This window comes from Sebastes fasciatus, chromosome 22 (assembly GCF_043250625.1).
Source record: "Sebastes fasciatus isolate fSebFas1 chromosome 22, fSebFas1.pri, whole genome shotgun sequence".
Classification (NCBI taxonomy): domain Eukaryota; kingdom Metazoa; phylum Chordata; class Actinopteri; order Perciformes; family Sebastidae; genus Sebastes; species Sebastes fasciatus.
The window spans coordinates 23,785,052-23,808,069 of record NC_133816.1 but is presented as its reverse complement, the minus strand read 5'-3'; the positions used below and the strand labels follow the sequence as shown (position 1 = coordinate 23,808,069).

The following is a 23,018-nucleotide window of genomic DNA, read 5'->3' as shown; positions in this document are numbered from 1 at the left end:
ATCAACAAATATTTAATCACAGCATTTAGATTATTAGAACTATTCTGGCTATTTAATATAAATACCAACAGTTTTCTTCCATATCTCACATCCTTTCCACATCAGCACTTGTGTCAACTGCGGTTGTTTTTAAATGTGCTCTATAAAATAAGTTTGACTTGACAAGATCTCTATAGACAGATTAACTGCACACTAATATTCCACTATTATTGTGAATTTGATACAGGTCATTCTGAATCAGGCCTATTCTACGCAGACTTTGATTAGAAATGTATTTGAGACACATCAAAAACTAACTTAATCCAGGAGAAATAAGTTTCCCTCAAAAGTAATTGATAACGCAGTTTCATCGTATGTGAAGATAATCTTTAGGAGTCCGGGTTGGTTCTGTAGCCAGACTGGATCCTCCATCCTGCAGGACTCAGCTCTCTGACAACACTATGAATATCTGATGGTAGTCCCACTCTGCCCTCTGCAGTCACTCTCAAAGATATGACCTGAAGTCACCGCCCAGTTTTTATTGTCTCGATGGACTTAGAGCTTCAATTACACCATAGGTTGATATTTTATATGACTGCACCTCACCTGATATTGGAATAGTTGTCTGTCAGGAAACAGACTGAGCTGAACATTAACAGTCAGTACGTAGAGATGAGATTTACTGTCCCATGATGGGACAATCGGTGGGACAGTTAAACATAACAACTATGACTTTTGCAATAAAAGCAACACATTTGGCGCATATGTAGGTTCATATGTTATGAAAAGATATAGATATCTGGGTGCTGCAAATTTGGCCCGAGGGCCGTGGCAGCTATTTTTCAAAATGGCCTTCAAAAGGCGCTTAATATTCCTAAATGTTGCAGGAAAACTGATTTTATGAGTCCTGATGATTTCCAAGGTGTGTTCAAGCCGATTAGATCTGATGTCAGAGGATCACACACATGTTTTTTTACCATCTTAATTCTTTAAGGAGGCTTTTTAAAAGCTTTTATCCTGAGAATAACGTGAAAACCAAATAAAAGGAGCGTGGTCACTTCACGCTCAAACCTAACCTCCCTGCTTTCATGACATAGCTTACATGATGATATCATGATTGGTGGCCATTTTCGAAAAATGGCTGCAATGGCTCTCAGGGGCCAAATTTACAGCGCCCCATTATCTATATCTTTTCATAACATATAAACCTACATCTGTGCCAAATGTGTTGCTTCTATCGCAAAATGCACAATTGTTATGAATATTTCAGCTTAGCTGACCCACTAAATGCACAAAAGCAATCATTCAATCAAAACCATTGTTGATAGTATGTTGACCAGACATGCATGAACACTCTTACAATATGATTATATGGTAAATGTTAATAGATGTGCACTCATCATCAGAGATCTGTAGCAGACAGGAAACAAGGTGAACACACCTTTACCTGATAACAGCTGACCAACGAGAAAGGACAGATCGTTTTATTGGAGGACTTTGTCCCTGCAACTCACTGCACTCTGAGGTGATCGGACTTGTTGACGCACGACAGGTAAGTTATTAGAAAATTACATTTTAATTATTTAAGTTTTAACTACAAAACATTCATCGTTGCTTATTTGTTAAATAAAATCATCACAAGTGGATATTTTCTCTGAGTTAAAGTTATTTTTAATAACGTTGAGTGGCTATACTTCATGAACACATAGATTAAAAGGTAAATGTTCAACAGTAAAGATTCTACTTTATGTCATTATTCGCTGATTAACAGACTATATGATTGTGATTATTTGTTTTATTTTGGTTTTCTTGCTTTGCTTCTCGTTTCTCATTTGAACATTTTGTTGCTGGTTTACAGAATATCAGTTTTCAGAACCCCAGCATGTCTTCACAGCCGCACGATCTTATGAACAGTGAGTACTTTAGTGTGCAGAAATATTCAAATACACCATTTTTGAATAGGAGAAAATAACACATGCAAACAACTGAATGATTTTTGCCCCCAAACTGCATGTGATTATCATAAAGTGGGCATATCTCCAAAGGGAAGACTCGTGGGTACCCATAGAATCCATTTACATTCACACATCTGGAGGTCAGAGGTCAACGGATCCCTTTTAAAATGACCAAGCCAGTTTTTCCTTGACCAAATTTAGCCCAACTTTGGGGATTTATTTTTTCTTCCTATATCCACACTTCCTTCCATTTTGTAGCTTCATATGATATCTCTAGCTTCACTCTCGCTCTAAACTGAACCTGCTACAGCCTCTGAAAGACAGTATAGTCGGTCTGGATCGTGGGTCTCAGAGGGATGATGACTGTGGTCGAATATTTGTTTAAGAAGGTTCCTAATGGAGTGAAATGACCAGGAAGTATTCAGTGGCAGCCATGATAAGAGTCGGTTGAATGTAACTATAAAGCAAGGAATGTCTGTCTGTGTGTCCTTCACATATCTTGAGAACCGTTCATCAGATCTACTTCACACTTGGCAGGTGTTTTGCTGGCGACCAAAGGATGTGCAGTATTGAAGTTGCAATTTGGACACACGATACGTTCCATATTTAAGTTTGAAATGAACAGCATTCTGTGCATTAGTGGGGGCGGGGCTTCAGGGCTCTGTGGACTGAAACTCAATCTCTGAATCTCAACGGGCTCTGCAATAGTTTCCTGAATGTTAAGGAGCTTTGATGCTTCCTTTCTTATATCCTTTAGCATAGGGAACACTGAGCCATCCTTTATGAAAGGAAAGGAGATAATGTTGTCCTTGAGGTCGATCCACGTCAACATCTGCCATCACATAATTACGTAGCCTGATGTAAACGCAGTCGGACTGATTCTCACCGCGGTTGTCCTTATGAATTCTCCTTCACAGCTGTCCTTGACCTCCTGACCTTTTCCATCGAGGTCAATGAGAGGTGGTTAGAAAAAGAGACCGAAAAAGACAAAGGACGTTTTTTTGACTATTCGACCACAGCCAATGAGTGTTGATCTTGCCAGATGTGTTTGACATTTCTGCTCTCTCTCACCCTTAGGTGCTGCCTCCTCAGCGGGTGATATTCCAGCTAAAATGGATCAATCCATTTTTACTACTGACTCTATTCCCATGGCCGCGATTTGTTGTGGTGTCGTGGCTCTTGTTGGTGCAGTAATCTTTGGTCATTTGTATAGACGTAAGTCACAACTCGTTACAGTAATAACAAATTTCATTGCAAAAAAACAACCTATCGTTACTTTTGATGATGTTAAAGGGACTATTTGTAACTTTCAGAAATGCTTCTTAACAGCGACACCTGTGGCCGTGAAATCAACGAAAGTCAGCGTCGGGCTCGCGCTTGCTCGCTCTCAATATACCTGAACGAGCATCACTCAAAACAGTGAGGCGACACACGTCAGCTAAAAGCACAATATCACTCTATATTTCAGCTGCTTGGCAGTAATGTTAGCTGACCAGACGAAGGTCTCTCCATGAACATGATTTAGATCTGATCCTAGTGTTGGCTTTTCCTGCCTAAGTGCAGGCTGAGGCAGCGGGGCTCTGCAGCGTGTCTCCCTGCTCTCTCCTCCCGCAGCCGGAGAGAGCAGAGGAGACACCGGCACCCGGTCGGTAACGAGAAGACAAGGTAAATCTCTGTAGAGCTCCGTCACTTCACAAGACACAGTAAACCTCTGTTGGTCTGGAGGAGCTCCAGCAGTTATTTCTGCACAAACGTCCACTGTACATTCACTAGATATTCTCAGAGCTAAACTAACTCTTCTGCAGTGTGGAGTGAGCGCGCGTTCACGTCTAGAGGTGGAGCGAGCTGAGCTGTCTGAGTGAAGGCGAGCAGGCAGAGGAGGAGGGTACAGCGACTACACGCGAACGCGCATTTGCGAGCGCGCATGTGTGACGACCCGCTACATTTATGCGCGTACAAAGTTACAAATAGTCCCTTTAAATCATATTTTATGAAGTTTAGTGAACAAATCGAACACTACATCATTGATTTTAGTTTCAAATTCATATAAGCTTTATTGGCATGAATGTTCAGGTTACATTATTGCCAAAGCTAAATTACATATTAATGAATAATTACATTTCACAAGAAATAATCACAAAATACTTTTATTATTAATATTTTGGTGTAAAATGTTATCAGGGAAAGAAATATTACTTTGATTAACTGAAATACTGTTGGCCCTTTTTGTGTGTTTCTATGTTGTTCAATGTGACATCTTTTCTCCACAAAAGGTCACAGAGCTGAATTTGAGAGGAAAATTGCCTTCCTTGAAAATGATTTACAGAAGATGAAGAAGAAAGAACAGGACAACGTGGAGCAGGATGTTGCTACACTACAGGAACAGATGAGGGGAGTGGAGGAAATGAGAGATCAACTCAACGAACAACTTGAGAAAGTGAAGGCAGAGAAGAAGGAGAACAAGGAGAATCTTCAGTCGTTGGAGATGGAAATAAAGAGTCTAGAGACAACAGAGAGAGAAAAGATGTTTGACAAAATGGATGAATTATTAACAGAACAAGTAAACCTAATACAGGCTCAGGGGAAATTGGACGAGACAAAGAAAAATGATGAAGGACTAAAAACAAAGACAAAGAAACTTCTGGACCAAATAGAGTTTCAACTTGCTAAAAAAGGAAAAAGGAGTGATTCTCAAAACTATGTAGATTAGCCAAATAAACAACAAGGTGAAAGCAATCAGAACAAATTAAAGTCACCAAATATCCAACAGGTGAACAGATAAAGTTCACTAACATTTCACTGGAAACTACATATGAATGAATGCATGCTTACTGGGACTAAACAAACAATCAAAAAGAATACAAATTAAGTGTAAGTTGAAATTTCATGTCATATAAAGAGTGTAGCTACAGTGTGAAAAGAGGATTTATTATCATCAGGTGAAGCTGGATGACATCAAGTATAACATTTATGATGCATGTAATAAAATTAACTAGATTTAATCAGTTGAATGTAGACCGGGTGTAATAATATATATGAAGATTGTATTAATATATTTGTATGTTTATATACAATGTCAGAGACATACAAGCTGAGCTTTGTGATTTGTATTCATAATAATGTTTTTTTGTGGAAGATTAGCTGATTATTGCAGATATTTTGTAAATCTAAATAAAATCAAATTTAAAAAGTTTGTCTTTTTTCACTGTTTGATTCTATTATAAACAACAAGAATCCCAACTGACCACAAATCAGCCTTCATTGGTCTTTGTCAAGGAGAAATAATGGAAAATATTTTCCTGTATAAATCACTTTATAAAACAGGAGGTATAAAGTGTTTTTCAGGAGGAAGAATAGTGACAGAAGCAATGAAAACAAGTACAAGTACTATGTAACAAAATATAAAGATAGAAAACCAAAAAAATCTATGAAAACAAGCAGGTTTTAAGATGCTTTCATAATGATTTGTTTTTCTGAGGATTTGCCTGAACTGAGACCCTTTCAGTACAGAAGAGTGCGATCATGCAACAAATGTTATGTAAAGAGTAAAGTTTTACATCCGTCCTAATATTGACAGGAAGCCAGTGGAGAGAAGGTACATGGAGTTTGATCTACATTTTGCTTTTGAGATGCTTTTTTTCATGCGATTTTGACATTTTGGCCTACTTATCAGATATATCTGACCAGTTAAATCAGCTCAATATATCAATGCAAGGCAGAAACAGCACAGACCAAATTGAGGGCTTCAAGAAAAAACGTATTCTGTGGAACAGAAGAGTCAAGGAGGGACGATTTGACGTGTTTTCACTCCTCAGTGAAACTTTGGAAGCCACTCCTCATGTCAACATATCCAGTGTTATAACCCAGCATTTGACTCAGTTGTCAGGAAAGTTTACAGACTACTTCCCAGAAGATGCACGAGATGGAAACCTTTGGATTTTGGACCCTTTCTCTGTGGATCCTGCTTCAGAAGACATAGCTCTCTCCACTGTGTTGGAAAATGAACTGATGGAACTATCAGCAGACAGCAGCCTGAAGCTTCAGCTCACACAAGTAGACCTTGCTTCATTCTGGATACTGGCTGCCAGTCAATATCCCTCTCTGTCAAAACGGGCAATCACATTTCTGTTGCCTTTCACCACCACCTATTTATGTGAGTCAGGGTTTTCCATTGTGACTGTCACAAAATCAAAGGCAAGGAACAAACTGAAAGCAACTTTGAATGCTACTCTGCGTGTCAGCCTCTCACCCATCCTACCACCACTTCATCTCATCATTTCCCAGAGGCAAGCCCAAGTGTCTCACTGAGGGTAAGCAGAATATGTATTTTGGTCATCACAGCTGACAGTGGCACAACACATATCTACAGCCCACTTTATTATCTGTTGTATAAACATGTTAGGTTTTTTACTCATTTATTTGGGAAGGTGGTCCTCGGAAATGTTTTGACAATCACAAGTGGGCCTTCAGTTGCAAAAGGTTGAGAACCCCTGACTTAAAGGGACTGTTTGTAAGAATCATAAATGTCTTGTTAACAGCGACACCTGTGGCCATTAAGTCAACGAAAGTCAGCGTCCTGTTGCTGGCGCTTGTGCTCGCTCTACATAGACATGAAGGAGCATCGCTCAACACAGTGAGGAGACACACGTCAGCTAAAAGCACAATATCACTCTATATTTCAGCTGCTTGGCAGTAATGTTAGCTGACCAGACGAAGGTCTCTCCATGAATCAATGCTGATCCTAGTGTTGGCTTTTCCTGCTTCAGCCTCCGGACCGCGGCCGGAGGGAACGGGGGAGACACGGGAGTTTTGGTCGGAGACGATAACTTTTCTCTCTGCAGAGCCCCGTCACTTCACAAGACACGGGAAACCTCTGTTGGTCTGGAGGAGCTGCAGCAGTTATTTCTGCACAAACGTCCACTGAACATTCACTAGATATTCTCAGAGCTACGAAGTCTTCTGCAGTGTGGAGTGAGCAGCATGCACGGGAGAGGTGGAGAGAGAGAGAGAGAACGAGCATGGTGTGTGAGTGAAGACAAACAGGCAGAGGAGCAGAGGAGCAGAGGAGCAGAGTACAGCAGAGACTCCGGTCCTTAAGACCAAAGCTACGGTCTCCCCCGCGTCCTCCGACCGCGGCCAACACTGTTTAACAGACGGGCTTCACTAGATATAACCAAGAGGTTTTGGTGCTTCACTGTAGTTTGTGTTGGAGTCTGAGTCTGAACAGCGGAGACACACGTGAGCCCGCATGGGACACCGACCAGCAATGATTTATACGTGTAAGAAATTACAAACAGTCCCTTTAATTAGGTTTAGGCAACAAAACTACTTAATTAGGTTTAGGAAAGGATTAACTTCGTTAGCTTTAGGCAACCAAAAGGTTTGTCTTAAAATAACTCTGGAAGTAGTGTTGCTTAAGTTCGGAAGTTAAGTGACAAATAAATCAACGTTGACTTCTGGTTTTACACCAAACATGAACGCCAGTCTCCTGGGTGAAAGTCCAGTATTTTTTGACCCACTCATCCACCCCGACCTCCTTTATACACAGCGTTTGTCACTCTTTATAGTTCCTTCATTTTCCAATTCCGAATTACAGTGCATTACTTTTCGTAGGTATAGTTACAAGCGGTGTATGAGAGCAGAAGGTTTACTTGGCTAAGTGAGATTGTGGTGTTACCTTGCTACTTGTTTGACATTAACTGCATTAACATTAACATTTCTACTTTTTCTAAAGCATCTTCATATATCTGTACATTTTCTATATGAAATGCTTTTTGCAATGAATGTGTGCTGCTTGTGTTTGTGTATTATCTGCTCTGTGGTCAGTTTAGTGTGTTGCTGATGCTCTTTAATTAGTTTCTTCCTCTTGAACAACAAGATGACCAGACTGGGGCTTAAATAAGTGGTGATCATTTTAAACAAATCTTCATATCTTGAATAAAAAACAATTCCAATCAATATGAAAAGGTGTTGGGTTATAAACGGACACTGGCCAAAGATGAAATATTAACCAGTCAGTGTTGCTCAACAACCAGCCGCCTGAATCTGATCTTCTTTGCATTGTATTTTATTTTGTTTTCTACATTGTTATAAAGGCCTAATTTAAATTATTTCCTACATCTGTGGACAACATGGTTCAGTGACAGAGATTTACGTGATATATTATTTAGTCGGGTTTCAGAGGAAAGTTTTAGAATCCACTGATGGTTCACAGCAAACATACATTCTCAATATTTGTGATCTATGTTTTAAAATCTAACTAGTATAAAATTGTAGGAAGCTCATTGGACTTTCATACACAGCTGCATGTAAATGCTGCAGAGTGAACACACCTCTTATTATAAATGCTCACGTTCAAAGTACACATCATTTTATTGGAGGACTTTGACCACACAGTTTACGGAGAGGTGAGGCGACACGAACAACAGGTATGTGGGATTCTCAAATTATACTTTTGAAATGGCTGCTATCATGCTTTTACTAAACTTTATTACAACGGATTAATTATCATTATATTCACATAAAAAGACTGCAGGTCTTCACAGCTGACTGAATGTGAGACTGTTGTGCCGATGCTAGATCATAGACTGTTCAGAACCTGTTTGTGGGTCATTTGTCACCCCCCTCCCCTGTAACAATTACAGCCGCAACGACAGCGAACTCGCTGGTTTAAGTGACATCCATTTTAAAGTGGATCTCTGGGTGAAGAGCTGCTTTCTGTGGACTTTTTCTTAATCCGCTCATTTTAAAACTTGTCTTGTGTGTGAAAATGGAGGAAGTCAAAACATTGTGTTAATCTGAGAGATGCAAACATGCTAACATCTTATTTGGGAACAAACATAACAGAAAAAAATAAAGCCGTCAGGAGAATCTGGTGCTGTTGTAATGTCAGGTATTCTCTTTTGAGTCCTGTTTTTAGTTTATATTTAATTACATTTTGGTAAATTGGCGCCACTAAAAGTATTCAAAATTAGCTATTATCAGTTCCTGTTTGCAGTGGATGTACACAAAACTTTAGCATTATTTATAAATGGTAAATCAAATCTATTAAACTTAGTTAATAGTTATTTACTGATAAACAACAAGAGAACAAGAGATAAAAAACAATAACAATTACATTCTGATTACATTAGTCAACTATTTTTTATCACTTTATTGCTGCTCTCTCTCTCTCTCTCTCTCAGCATTAATTATCATTTCATTGTTTGTTAACAGAAAAGTATCAACTGAGGTTAATTAACTATCAATTTACCATTTATAAATGATGGTTATTATAAAGTGTTACCAAACTTAAAAATGTCTAATTCATTCCACCTCCTCCTGTAATCTAAATGGGCCTTGAAATTAGAGTTGTGACAAGCAAATCTGTTTACCAATATTATCGCATGCTATTGCAGATACTGCACATCTAAAAATGTATTTACAAATCATGCTGCTAAACAGTTAATATTGTTAACAATATGAAAAAATATTGCTTAAAATACCTATTTTTCTACTAATTAATGTTTCATAAAAGTGTACTTGAATTTTCAGCACTTCAAGATGGTTCACATTAAAGATGGATTTCACCGACTTGTCAGAACTGTCAGTGTTTTCCAAAACATCGCTGTCTTCCTTCTCCTAACACACTTTTGTGGAGGTAGCACACACACACACACACACACACACACACACACTAGCAACACCTTGGTACAGGATGTGTTTAAGTGACACATAAACATGTAAATGTAACATAAGGCACCATTGAGTCATCATTGAGAATGTGTTGCCTGTAGTTTGGTATTGTGCATCTGCACAGTTCAGCTCCAGTCAGTCCACATCAGCAAAACGTTATAGAGCCAGTTGCAGCTTTTTATTACATACTCTCAACTTGTGCTCAATGCAGTAAAGAGACTAAAGCCTGGTTCAGACTACACTATATTTTTGTTAGTAACGATGGTCACTATGTTGGTCTACAAGTTGGTCCCCGACCAAACATTGCTGGTCATCTTTCACGACGTGTGTGATGTCATCAAGATGAAGCTTGATGCCAATGGCAGTAGTGCCTCTGCTATTTCATGCCAGCTTTTTTCTTTTCTGCTCCAGAAATCTTTCCTCTATTTCACAATTCCACCTCACAGCACCAACATCGTTCCTCTTTTGCTTCCCAATTGTTTTCAGTTGTGTGCGCCAGCGTAGCAAGTTACAGCCATGATGGACAGGTCGTCGAAGACAAAAAAAATATATCATGCATGCTAGACTTTCGGGACGTTGTGAGGCGTCCTAGACGTGGCGTCAGTGGTCGTCTACAATGACACACTACACAAGATAAAACGATCAATTGTCATGCAAGACACTCGTTGTCATCCCCGATCAGAGCCGACACCCTACAGCGGCCATGTTTGGCTATAATGGGCTGTGTAGTCGGAACCAGCCATTAAACAAAACATTTCACTAGCCAGTGTTTTCTGGTTCTTTGAGCTCCTTCTGTAGAAATTCATCACTTAATTAAATGAATGTCCTTGTCGAATTACATTATCACTGCATATCAACAATGAACATGTTTTGGACTGGATAGTGTTAATAGAAGCTCCATTAGGTGAATGTGAATTTAAAATAGACCTACTTCTTCCCAGGTCGGTCTCAGGAGATCGGTCCACCTCGGTCCGTCATGGCGATGGTTGGTGATGACGTTGTTTTGCCATGTCAGCTGGATCCTTCCATGAATGCTGTTTCCATGACTCTGGAGTGGGGGAGACCAGACCTGGACCCCAGATTTGTCCATGTGTGGCATGATGGGCAGGAACTTCTGACTGACCAGAACGAGGCCTACAAGGGAAGAACATCAGTGTCCATTGAGAAACTGAAGCACGGAGACATGTCTCTGACACTGTCCACAGTGAAGATCTCTGATAACGGGACGTACAGATGCTACACCCCAAAACAGAGTAAAGAGTATTTTGTTGAGCTTCTTGTTGGTAAGTAAACTGACTACACTGTCCTACATATAGAACTTTGGCTAACATGGCTTATTATTGTGCAAAAATTACGTCATCAGACCTTCCCGATTGCAATATATTTTTTTCTTCCTACCATGGCATGACCCTTTTTACTCTGCCTCTGTTTGGCTTACCCTGATATTCTTACACTAAACCTGACTAATCTCACTCCTCATGCCTAAACCCAACCAACCCAACCCATGAAGGCAACGTTTTATTAGAGGCAGAGTGGTGGGTAATACTTTCGGCAGAAGGAATACAAATTGGGAAGGTCCAATGATGTCATTCTGCATACAGTATATTTTCGGAGCAATGGACATTTGTTTTGGGGATAACGGGCTGTCGGACAAATGGGAATTTTTTTGGACTATTGGTGCTCCAGAACAACAAGCCATTGGAACAATGAGCAGTCCCTATTTTTAGTTACCTAAACACAGTTCCGTTTTGTATGTGTTGCTAAAATCTTCAAATGTGAATTTTGTACACTCATCACAACCCTGTGTGCTCAAAATGATGTTCCCATCCACCTAAACTGCATTCTCAGTCACCTTTCGTTATAAATATTTTCTCCCAGATTACAGTCGCAGTTTTAAACACGTAGGTTACGTTGTGAATTCAAACAAAACAAAACCAGCCTGTTCTCACTCCCAACTCGTCAAGTACCGCCGTTTGGTCAGTGCCCCTCGGCATCGGAGACCGACCCATGGAGGCGCCCTTTAGCAAGAGTTTGTGACAAACCGGGATTTCACCTAACTCCAATGTAAACCTGAAGGTCGGAGCAAGTGAAGTAGTACTAATAGTGTGAGAGTCCGCTCAGGGTGGACGGGTCAAGCAAACACAATACTTTCAACCAGAAGACCGGTGTTGGTGCCCCGTGTGAAACTAAAAGTAACGTTGACTTATTTTGTCACGTCAGTCTTAAGTCACGTGACTCGTTGGTATCATCAGTCCCGTGAGCCACTAGTCAGTCAAGTTAAGGTCACCAACGACCGTTTCCTAGCCCTAACTAAGTGGTTATGTTGTCTAAACCTAACTTCCTGTGAAGTAAGGGAGTGAGAATGTGTTGACAAAAATCCAACAAAACTACTTGGCTATATTCAGTAAAAGATCATGGCTTAAAGGTTTGTTAGACTACATACACATATGCGTTTAACGTACAAAACAAGTCAACGTTGACTTTTGGTTTCACACGGGACACGAACAGAGGTCTCCTGGGTGAAAGACGTCTGCCTGTTTCACCCATCAATCCTGACCTCGTCCCTACACGGACTTTGATTGGAAACATATTTGCGATTGTGAATATGTTTCCCTTGAAACTTAACTGACAATGACGTTTTCTTGTATGGGAACATGATTTTTAGGAGACCAGGGTGCTCATCAGGGCCACAGTTGGAAGATGGGCCACATGGACACTGATGTGATGCTTGAGATACAAAAAATGCTGATCATCATTCAATTTACATTTCTGTTTGATCTGATCAGGTGCTGTCTCCTCACCTGCTATCAGCTTAGCAGGCATCGATAAAGCCACCAGAGGAGTGATGTTAGACTGCAGGTCTGAAGGCTGGTATCCAGAGCCTGAGGTGTTGTGGCTGGACGGTGAGGGAAACCTCCTCTCTGCTGGACCTCCAGAGACAGTCAGAGGTCCTGATGACCTCTATACTGTCAGCAGCAGAGTGACTGTGGAGAAGAGACACAGCAACAGCTTCACCTGTAGAGTCCAACAGAAGAACACCAACCAGACCAGAGAGACACACATCCAGGTTCCAGGTAGAAAACATTTCTAAAATAAATTCAGCTTCCAACTCATGAAACACAACTTTCCTGTCAATCGTGAAGTCTAGTTTTCTATAACTGTTGTTCTCTCTTTTATTATTTCAGAGGATTTCTTCATGGCTCCGTCTGCTTGTACTGCATCTATTGTCTTCAGTGTGTTGTTTGGCCTCCTGTTTGTTCTCTCTGTTGTCCTGTCTGTCTGGAAACTGAAACAAAGCAAAATCGGTGAGCTAAAAATATATTTGACTTTTTAATAATGCATTTTCTATCTCTTAAGCTTATAGTGATTTGGCAAATCATTGGACAGTCAGAAAAGAGAATTTCCTCTTTAAAATTAATTTGTGTTTTGTATTTTGAAATGTCAGTAAAAGATATTATTTGTGGTCATTTGAAATCAACAATGTTTCTACTTTCAACACTATAATTCTGTTCTGCTTCTGTGTCTAAAGTAGTTTCACAGCCAGAGATGAAGACACCAACACTGCAGCCTTTGATGGAAGCAGAAGGAATCAGAGAGCATCTCATGACAGAAATCAAGAAAATGGAGGAAGAGTTAGAGAAGAAAGAGGAAGAGCAGAAAGATATGACACAGGTTATTGGTACTCTGTCAGAACTTACGAAAGAACAGGAGAAGCAGAGAGAGGAAGAACAGAAAGATATGACACAGGTTGTTGGTACTCTGTCAGAACTGACGAAGGAACTTGAGGAGCAGAGAGAGAAACTTACCGACCAAATGCAGAAGTCAGAGAGACTGGTGGAGGAGAATGAAAAGAAGGTTAATTCAGTGGAGGAGGAGGGAGATAGAACAGCTAACAGAGCTCAGGGATACTTCAAACTAAAAGAAATCCTAACAGAGACCAACTGGAACCTGAACGAGAGGAAGAAAGAACAACAACTACTGCATGTGAACACAGGCAAACTAAAAAAGAAGACAATGGATGAGGTTAACAGAATTACAGAGAAGAAGAAGAAAGTAGAGAACGACATGGAGCAAATGAAGAAACAACTGGAGGAGATTCAGAGGAAACTTGAGTCAGAGAGAGGAGGGAGGAAATAGAAGGAAACAAAACAAAAATCTTAAATGTCGGCGACATGAAGGCATAAAAAAATCCAGTTTTCTAATATTGTGATTTTGTATCATGTCTTTTTTTCCCTTTTGAATATCTTGTAATAATATGATGATTATCTTTTGGGTTTTTCTTCCGTCGTAGCCAGAGGAAACGGCTTGGACAAACGTCGGACTTCTCTTTTTCTTTTTGATTTTTGTTTTTTCCATTAATCAACAATATTGTCGGATGAAATTCAGACGGATGAATTTTCTCATTTAATATTTGTGAGAGGCTGCTGCATTTATTCACATTATTTAGTTGGAAGCTGGATTTGAAATTAATTTAGTTCATGGTGACTTCTGACTTTAATCTTTTGTGTGGGATTAAATACATCCCATAACCTATAGAGCTCTAAACATACAACAGCACACGGTGTATTGTGTGTTTATTCTTAGCATTTAGTGAGACAATAAAACTTTATTGGGACCAACGCTGAAATAAAGTGACAGGACAGGACATTAAAACATGGCAGTGAAAATGTTTTTGTGCTTATAATTGTTAGTGACATTAAAAGTTTGTATTTTTGTTTTCTTTTTAATTACTGAATATGTTGTTTCTGTTTTTAATAATAATAGGCTTGTTTTTTATAACAGTCTGCTGGAGTGTAAAAACGACAGATGTACTGTATTAATAAAGTTTGCCGTTTCATATCGTCTGTTCAAAGTCATGTCACGCCACATTCAACACATTGAAATTGAAATGAGACCGATGTGAAGTCTCCTTTATATTCTAAGTTAAAGTTAAAAAACATGAAAACTAGGGCTGTCAATTGATTGGAATATTTAATCACAAATCAATCATTCTCTGTATTCAAATGTACCTTAAAGGGAGATTTGTCAAGTATTTAATCCTCTTATCAACATGGGAGTGGGTAAATATGCTGCTTTATGCAAATGTATGTATATATTTATTATTGTAAATCAATTAACAACACAAAACAATGACAGATATTGTCCAGAAACCTTCAGAGGTACTGCATTTAGCATATTGTTATTTAACCTTGTTCACAATAAGATAGTATGACATGGTTGGTACCAATGGATTCATTAGGTTTTCTAGTGTCATATGCCAGTTATGTGTCAATTTAAGTACTAGTACCTCAAAATACATACCAGTATCTTTCCTTTAGAATTAAAACTGAGCCCGCTACAACCTAAAAATTGCAAGTTGCATTCATGCATTAAAGAAATTAGTGGTGTTAAAACTAATTTGCGTTAATGCTTTATTATAGTATTAACTTTGAAAGCCCTAATTAAAACAAAAACATAATAATGTTCTTCTCTTGTTGTGTTATTTTCCAAAATACTCAAGCAAAATACGTATTGGTAAACCTTTGCGTATTGAGTTGCATTTGTATTTTGTTTAATTAAAAAAATAAAACTGAGATAAATTGTTGTAAAATTTGAAGTTTTCTAAAAGATTAAATGCTCTAAAACAGTGGTTCCCAAACTTTTTCACATCAGGGACCCCTAAACTGATACAAATTAGACCACAGACCCTCATTTAATAAGCTTTTGTCTGAGCGTCCCCATCTGATTGGATTTATGCTTTTACATGTTTGATTACAGAAAGTGTATGAAATCCTTGACTGAAATAGTCATATATTCTGTCATGGATGTAATTATAGTGAAAATAAATTATTCCCCTTTTTGCCAGGGACCCCCTGGAACCTCCTCAAGACTCCCTGGGGGTCCCCGGACATCACTTTGAAAACCACTGCTCTACAACACAAAACCGCTCCAGTCTGAGCAGACTTAAACTCCTCACTGCAGCAGTTGATCCGTCTGAACAATAAAATGTTTCCGTTGGTGATATAAAATCATAAACCAGCGGCCACAGTTCATGGTTCATCCGGTTATAAAATCATAAAGTCACAAATAGTCCAAAGTCTCATCTGGACAGACAATGTGAAGCTTTCTTTCAAGGTAAGCGGACGTCAAATTACTTTGAATCCCAATTTTATACAGTCTGATAGAAACTAAATAATGATACTTTTCTAAGATTTGTTGTATTACATCATGGTTTTACTGCTTTTACCCAAAAAATAAATCTATAACATTGTAACAGTGATTATCTGAACAGGTGAAAGCCAACAAAGCTGTGGTTTGCTGTTTCTTCGACAATGTTTGAATTAAGCAACCTGCTTCATAAGGAACATAGAATATTAATATGTAAACAATCAGAACATACAAATATCACCATGTCAGTATTTTATGATTTAAATGCAAAATATGGTGACGTCATCCAGCGTTATGAAGAAAGTGATTAAAGTTAAGAACATACGTATATTGATTTTCAGACTCCTGGTATAGACTGTAACACTCTAAATTCCTCTTAATTGAATTTATGAATTAAGTTAAAGTTTAGATAAAAATTAACTGATGTGTTTTTTTTTGGTTGACAGAATAAAATGCGTCTGTTCAGCTGGTTTGGATTCTATCTGTTTGTCCTCTGCAGTCTCCCAGTAACAACAGGTAACCTGATTTATTGGATTAATAAATTCAGAAAGTTATGATGCGAGAATTTCACTATATGCATATTTTACATTCAGTAATATATCCAGTTATCTACAGCTGACAGGGTATCTGTAACAGGTGGGGGTTTGATAGAACTGCCTAAAATAGCAGATATCTAATTATCTTTAAATCAACAACTAAATCTATAACAATCTGTACAATAACTAAATAAACTTAAAGGAGTACATGAATGTATGCTGCCGCTCATTGTGCCTTGTTAAATCTGTTATAAGTTAATTCAGCATCACATCTTCATTGACTACCACATTCAAAATTAAAACAATAACAACAGGTATGACATATTCCAACTAGGGTGTAAGATGATATTGATTCACTCGAGTATCGCGATATTATGTTTTTTAATATTTATTTTGTATATTCTGTGTTTACATTATTTTATTTGCTTAATTTGATTACTAAAGAATCATGCGAGCACTTTTATTTGTCTCTTGATATAGTCAAATGTTGCACAAGTAATGCTATGATGTTGGGATGTTACAGGGACGGTGTTAAATGCAAATGCAGATCCCACTCTTCTGATTACATAAAAAAGTAATATGTTGGTGTATTTTTATACTATGAAAGTTTTACTAAACTTAGGTTTAAAAAAATCACAATATATCTCCTTGCTTACAGTTTTGCAATATATCACAATATATTGAACCGTTACCCTTGTAATGTGATACTTATCGTATCGCCAAATACTTGGCAATACACAGCACTAATTTCAACCTGGTCTCACAAGAAGGTGTATAAATACCATGACATTACACGGACATTCTGCGTGACATGAGTACGAATTTTAGCCTTTTTGGATGTCATTAGTACGCCACGCCAGCGTGCACAGTTTAGGCAAGAAAACCACTTAGCTAGGGTAAGGGAAAACGTCATGGTTGGGCTTAAAATAAGTATGTAAACTGAGTCAAACATGTACAGAAATAACGTAACACAACTACGGCAAACACATCACAAATGTCAATAAAAACATGACAATCGTCACTAACGTAACTTACAAAACAAAAAAACGATCAAAAACGGTCTTGAAAACGAGTCTCCTGGTTAAAAGTCCCGTGTTTGTTGAGCCCATCCACCTCCCCACCATAAGTGGTCTGTTTTTGCATTTTATACTACGTCACAAACTCTTACTGTAGCATTTACACGTGGATGCGTTTACATTGCAGTCAGTACAGGATACATTGTGTACAAATGACACGCACAAAATTTAGAATGGCATACTTATTGCACGCTAAACGCCTTGCACATTATCGTGGCTTTTATACGCCTTTTCATGCAAATGAGCTGCATATTTTCAGGGTAAAGCGAGCGAGGCCAACGGTGTTACCACGGTTTTGCAGTCGGCGGCTCTCCTTTCTGCAGTCTTGCAAAGAGAAGAGTGAGCGGAGGGGTAGGGAGCTGGTTGCAATCTGCAACCACACCACTAGATGCCACCAAATCCTGCACACTTTACCAAATATTTTCAAAATGCTCTGAGCGCTTGTAGCGTAGGTTTATCTAAATATTCAAAGTAAGAGTCGGCAGTGGTGGAAGAAGGACTCAGATCTTTTACCAACATGCAGAAATACTCCGTTACAAGTAAAAGTCCTGAAAATCTTACTTCAGTAACAGTACATAAATATTAGCATTAACATTTACTGAAAGTACCAAGTAGTGTGTAAATACTCAAGTAAAATACCTGAAGATGAGGCAATGCACATTAACCTGAGGCAGGAGAAGAGGAGAGACCTTTTTGTTGGTCCAACAAAGACATGGAAGTCCACAGCTCCATCTGAGCAGCTCAAAGAGTTAGTAGATCAAGATCAATCCAGACCCAGAACACTTCCAGTACTCCCAGTATTTCATGTACATCAGTGCTGTTCTCTTTTAATCAAAGCTGTCCAGAAAGTGGATTAAATCCTTTAGTGATCTCCTCTTTAGTTTCTCTCACTCCTCCATGCTGCTGTTGTTTCCCCCTCCCCCGACTCACAGGTGGGTCTCACTGATCTCCTCACCTTCTCCTCCTGTCAGGGTTGGAAACGGCCATTCTGCACTTTTTCTGTTACAACAGTTAGCTAACCAGCTCAGCCACGTCTGAGTTAACCAACTGCTCTTTTAAAACATTTTAGTTCTGCTGTTTGTTTAAAATATGTTCACACAAAAAAGACACAATAAGTAGATTACTGAATGTGAGTTAATGTTGTCAATCATTGTGCATTAGCAAGTTAAAACTGGTCTGTGTTACTCCATGTTTTAATGAAACAACTAAGTGTTAAACATATAAATCAAAGAAGGTTTGATATCTTGTTAGGGTTCTTCAAAGGAGGTCAAAATAATCTCAAACTGTGATTTTTACAGCATAGATCTGGTAGGGTCTGGTAGGGTTGGGGTAATGTGAGCCAAAATGCCTAGGGGGAAGTTGAGCCCTTTATTTAGACATCATAGTTTTAAGTTGTTATGTAAATGTCTCTCTCTAAACTGCAATGGTTCAATAAAGGAAAAATAAAAAGATGATCATATAGGCTAATCAACTTATATCAACGTTAGCTTTTAGTTTAGCATCTTTAGCAACTCGTTCCAGTCACCAGGAGCGGCAGACTGGAACGACCATACTAATGAATTTGCTATGACTCAACTTGCAGTTACTGTTGGAGGTATTGAGTAGTGAGCGGAGACATGGAGGGGTTTTGCCAATGATAGTTTTATAAGTGAACTGATACCAGTGGATCTGATGGCCATTTGACTAGAGAATACAGGTCACAGTGATGAGTGTTGAAAGAAGCACCAGTGACAAAGCCAATGGCAGTATGGTAGATGACAACAGTTTATAGAAGAAGAAGAATTTTGGAGATTCTATAGATTAAGTCGTCATAATCCAGGATTGTGAGTACTGAATATCGCAGCAGCATAAAAACCATAAAAGCCTCATATATTCCACTTCCTATATGGGGGCCCCTAAGGGCGAAATCAATGCAAAGCTACCTGTGACTGTTGTGGGGTCCTAAGGGGACATTGGTGGGCCTGATGGGTAAATCACATGGCCCAAAGAGGTCTATATATTCTATTCACTTTGAAAACTCTGCTTTGTATCAGTACCCTGAAATGTGCATGTACATGTTGGTCAGTGAGGATACGTTTATAGACTTTTGCTTAATACTGGAGTAATATATGGTTGTTGTGACTCAATACAGCATCTAGTTCATTATGGATCTCAGCTCCAGCTGAGAAACATAGATACAGTATATGTGATACAGGCCTGTGACCATACTGAAACTGTGAGTGTGCAGACTTTAACAGCCACTTTGTTTCCTCTCCTCACAGGGCAGTCAAACCTGATTTGTTCATCTCAACCAATCGTAGCCACCGCTGGTGATGATGTCATTCTACCATGCCGCCTTGATCCTCCCATCAGTGCCAGTTCCAGGGCAGTGGAGTGGACCAGACCTGGTTTAGACCCGGAGTACATCCATGTTCACCAAGACGGACGACTGGTCCATCAGAGTCAGAATCCACTGTATAATTACCGCACAACTTTGTTTGTGGATCAGCTGATCAACGGAAACGTCTCCCTGAAGCTCTCCAGAGTGAAACTCTCTGATGCAGGAGAATACAAATGTTTCCTTCCGTCATTATGGAAGGAAGCTTCCATCCAACTCATTGTAGGTGAGAAAGATTTCTAGTGGAACATCGGTATCATTGTGTAGTGCAACGTATTCTCATACAACGGTTCGTATGATAGTTAACGAAAAGTTAGTCCTCATTTTTCTTCCATTGCACCTACAAATGTCCAGCGTCAATATCCGCTCCAGTCTTTCTTTGTCAGGTTTAGGCAGGAAAAACACTTAGTTAGGTTTAGCAAAGATCGTAGTTAAGTTACGCCACACCGGAAGTAGCGTAACTTAACCTCTTACGCCCTATAGGGTGCTGGAAGGTGTGGTTCGTCTAGACAGACATACACAAAATAAATCAAGAATAGCTCCACAACTACCAGGTCATTATGCATGATCTTATATAATATAATAATATAAAAATATTATAAAGTAAAAATACAATTTCTCATTTGTTGATTTTGTACCTATAATATTGAAATCATTACTAAATAAAACATAGTTTGTACTAAATCCACTTGTAGTGTTGTTTTAATCGCGTTAAGGCCTCGTCTTTTAGAAACTATTAAGAAAAAAGACCACCACAGCATTTTATGAAGGTTTTAAAGGCAGTGTTTTAACACACAGCTCAGCCGAACCAAACGGTACCGGGTCCGTCAGGTAAAAGAAGTTTAGTGCAGAAGTTACGTGACAAATAAATAATAAAAGGTTTCAGCTCCGACTCACGACTCACGAAACACACACAGAGAATTTATGTTTTCTTGATGATCTGTTGTTCTCTCTTTTATTATTTCAGAGGATTTCTTCATGGCTCCGTCTACTTGTACTGCATCTATTGCCTTTAGCGTGTCGTTTGGCCTCCTGTTTGTTCTTGCTGTGGTCCTTTGTCTTTGTTTTGTCTGGAAATTGAAACAAAACAAAACTGGTAAGCCAAAAATGTATTTGACTTTTTTAATAATTCATTTATATCTCTTAAGGATATGGTGATATGAGGCAGATGTTACACAATGACAATTCTGATTAATGATTATTCAAAATGTATTTTCAAAGTTTGTCATGTTGGGGGGGAATTAAGTAGCACTCCATGTTGACTTGTTCTGACAATCAGAAAAGAGCTTCCAGTTTTAAATGGTTTACGTCTTATTTTGAAATGTTTCCCTTAAGAGAAGCACGGTGAAGATATTAACTGTCATTTAAATTAAATAATGTTTCTACTTTCAACACTATAATTCTGTTCTGCTTCTGTGTCTGATGTAGTTTCACAGATAGAGATGAAGACAACAACACAGCAGTCTTTGATGGAAGCAGAAGGAAGCAGAGAGCATCTCATGACAGAAATCAAGAAAATGGAGGAAGAGCTAAAGAAGAAAGAGGAAGAACAGAAAGATATGACAAAGGTTATTGGTACTCTGTCAGAACTGATGAAGGAACTGGAGAAGCAGAGAGAGGAAGAACAGAAAGATATGACAAAGGTTATTGGTACTCTGTCAGAACTGACGAAGGAACTTGAGGAGCAGAGAGAGAAACTTACCGACCAAATGCAGAAGTCAGAGAGACTGGTGGAGGAGAATGAAAAGAAGGTTCAGTCAGTAGAGGAGGAGGGAGATAGAACAGCTAACAGAGCTCAGGGATACTTCAAACTAAAAGAAATCCTAACAGAGACCAACTGGAACCTGGAGGAGAGGAAGAAAGAACAACAACTACTGCATGCGAACACAGACATACTAATGAAGAAGACAATGGATGATTTTAACAGAATTACAGAGAAGAAGAAGAAAGTAGAGAACGACATGGAGCAAATTAAGAAACAACTGGAGGAGATTCAGAGGAAACTTGAGTCAGAGAGAGGAGGGAGGAAATAGAAACATAAACACACTCAGTTTACTGAATATTAATGTCTACATTAACAATCTCAGAATAGCCTAGAATTAAAATAACTGAAGTTTCCTTTAGATTGCTACTGTTATTAGTTAGTTTAATTACAATCAGAGTGAAGATCACAGAGGTGGATGAAGTATTCTGATATTTTACTTAAAGAGACTCTATGTTAGAATCAGAAATTGCTTGTTAAAAAGACAAATTAAGCATTATGTTAGCCTACAACTGAGAACACCGTTTACAGAACTACAGTCCTTCTTTTATTGTATTTCTACCTGTTTGTTGAATTATTGTGATGCATTTTGAATTTTCTTTTGGTAAAATCTCACAAAAGGCTCCAGTTTACTGAAACACCATTTTTATTATTTTCCTAATGTTTCCTTTGAAACAATTTTTTTTACATTGATTTGTTTGAGGAATACATTTTTTACAATTTGTTTTCGTGTTGCTTTCTCTAAATGTATGGTAAAGTTTTAATTCACATCCTCACCTGCATTATATCTCACGTTTCAGAGTGATGTTGACTGACTTACTGTTATTTGGTAAAGGTGTGTGTATAATAGATGGAAAAGCCTCAATCACTATTATTATTTTGTCCTGAACTACAATATGAAAACCATTCATGAGCAGTTTGTTATTCAGCGTCAAAATAAACAAAATCCTAAACATTATCTCCAATGGTATTTTTTTTGAATAATCCCTTTATTGTTTGGTCTTTTTGTTGTTGACTTTATAAACATGTCAGTTTAGCGGCAGAACCATTTTTTAACAGCTACACTTACAAGCTAAACATAAGTATTTTGTTGTTTATAAAGTAGTTTGGTCGAGGGGAACTCCCTTTACTGCTGCACGTACAGAGGCAGTTAGAGGTCTGGATGGCCTCTACTTGTAGCTGACTTTATATCCTCTAAAGGTGGATAGCTAGTATCACATGCCACATTTCCACGGCGTCAGACACATGTCTGTTTAAAGACAGCACAAATAGAACATGCACCAAACTCAAGAGTTAACCCCGTCATGTTATATGTATATTATGGTTGGTGGTTTTATGTTCTTTGTGTTCTTGTTGTCTGTGTTGTTACTCTGTTTATTTGGTGATGTATTGTGGAACTGCAGTTCAGAGTCTAATCTTAACTATGTGCAGCCTGTTCGCACAAAAAGGTGTATAAATGCCCCGATAATGCACAAGACATTTAGCATGCAATAAGTACGCCTTTCTTGATTT

At 38.6% G+C, this 23,018-nt stretch overlaps 1 protein-coding gene across 2 annotated transcripts; it reads left to right on the top strand.

The window, feature by feature from the left end:
• Positions 1-9,461: 9,461 nt before the first annotated feature.
• Positions 9,462-21,888, top strand: LOC141760776 (butyrophilin subfamily 3 member A2-like). Of its 2 annotated transcripts, none has more exons than XM_074623843.1 (5): positions 9,462-9,573; positions 10,550-10,891; positions 12,395-12,682; positions 12,794-12,913; positions 21,173-21,888. In XM_074623843.1, the coding sequence occupies exons 1-5, from the start codon at positions 9,477-9,479 to the stop codon at positions 21,775-21,777; spliced, it is 1,452 nt and encodes a 483-aa protein (XP_074479944.1). In that variant the 5' UTR covers positions 9,462-9,476; the 3' UTR covers positions 21,778-21,888. The 2 variants fall into 2 exon arrangements, with proteins under 2 accessions (XP_074479944.1, XP_074479943.1); XM_074623842.1 differs by lacking the exon at positions 21,173-21,888 and adding an exon at positions 13,141-13,799.
• Positions 21,889-23,018: the final 1,130 nt, after the last annotated feature.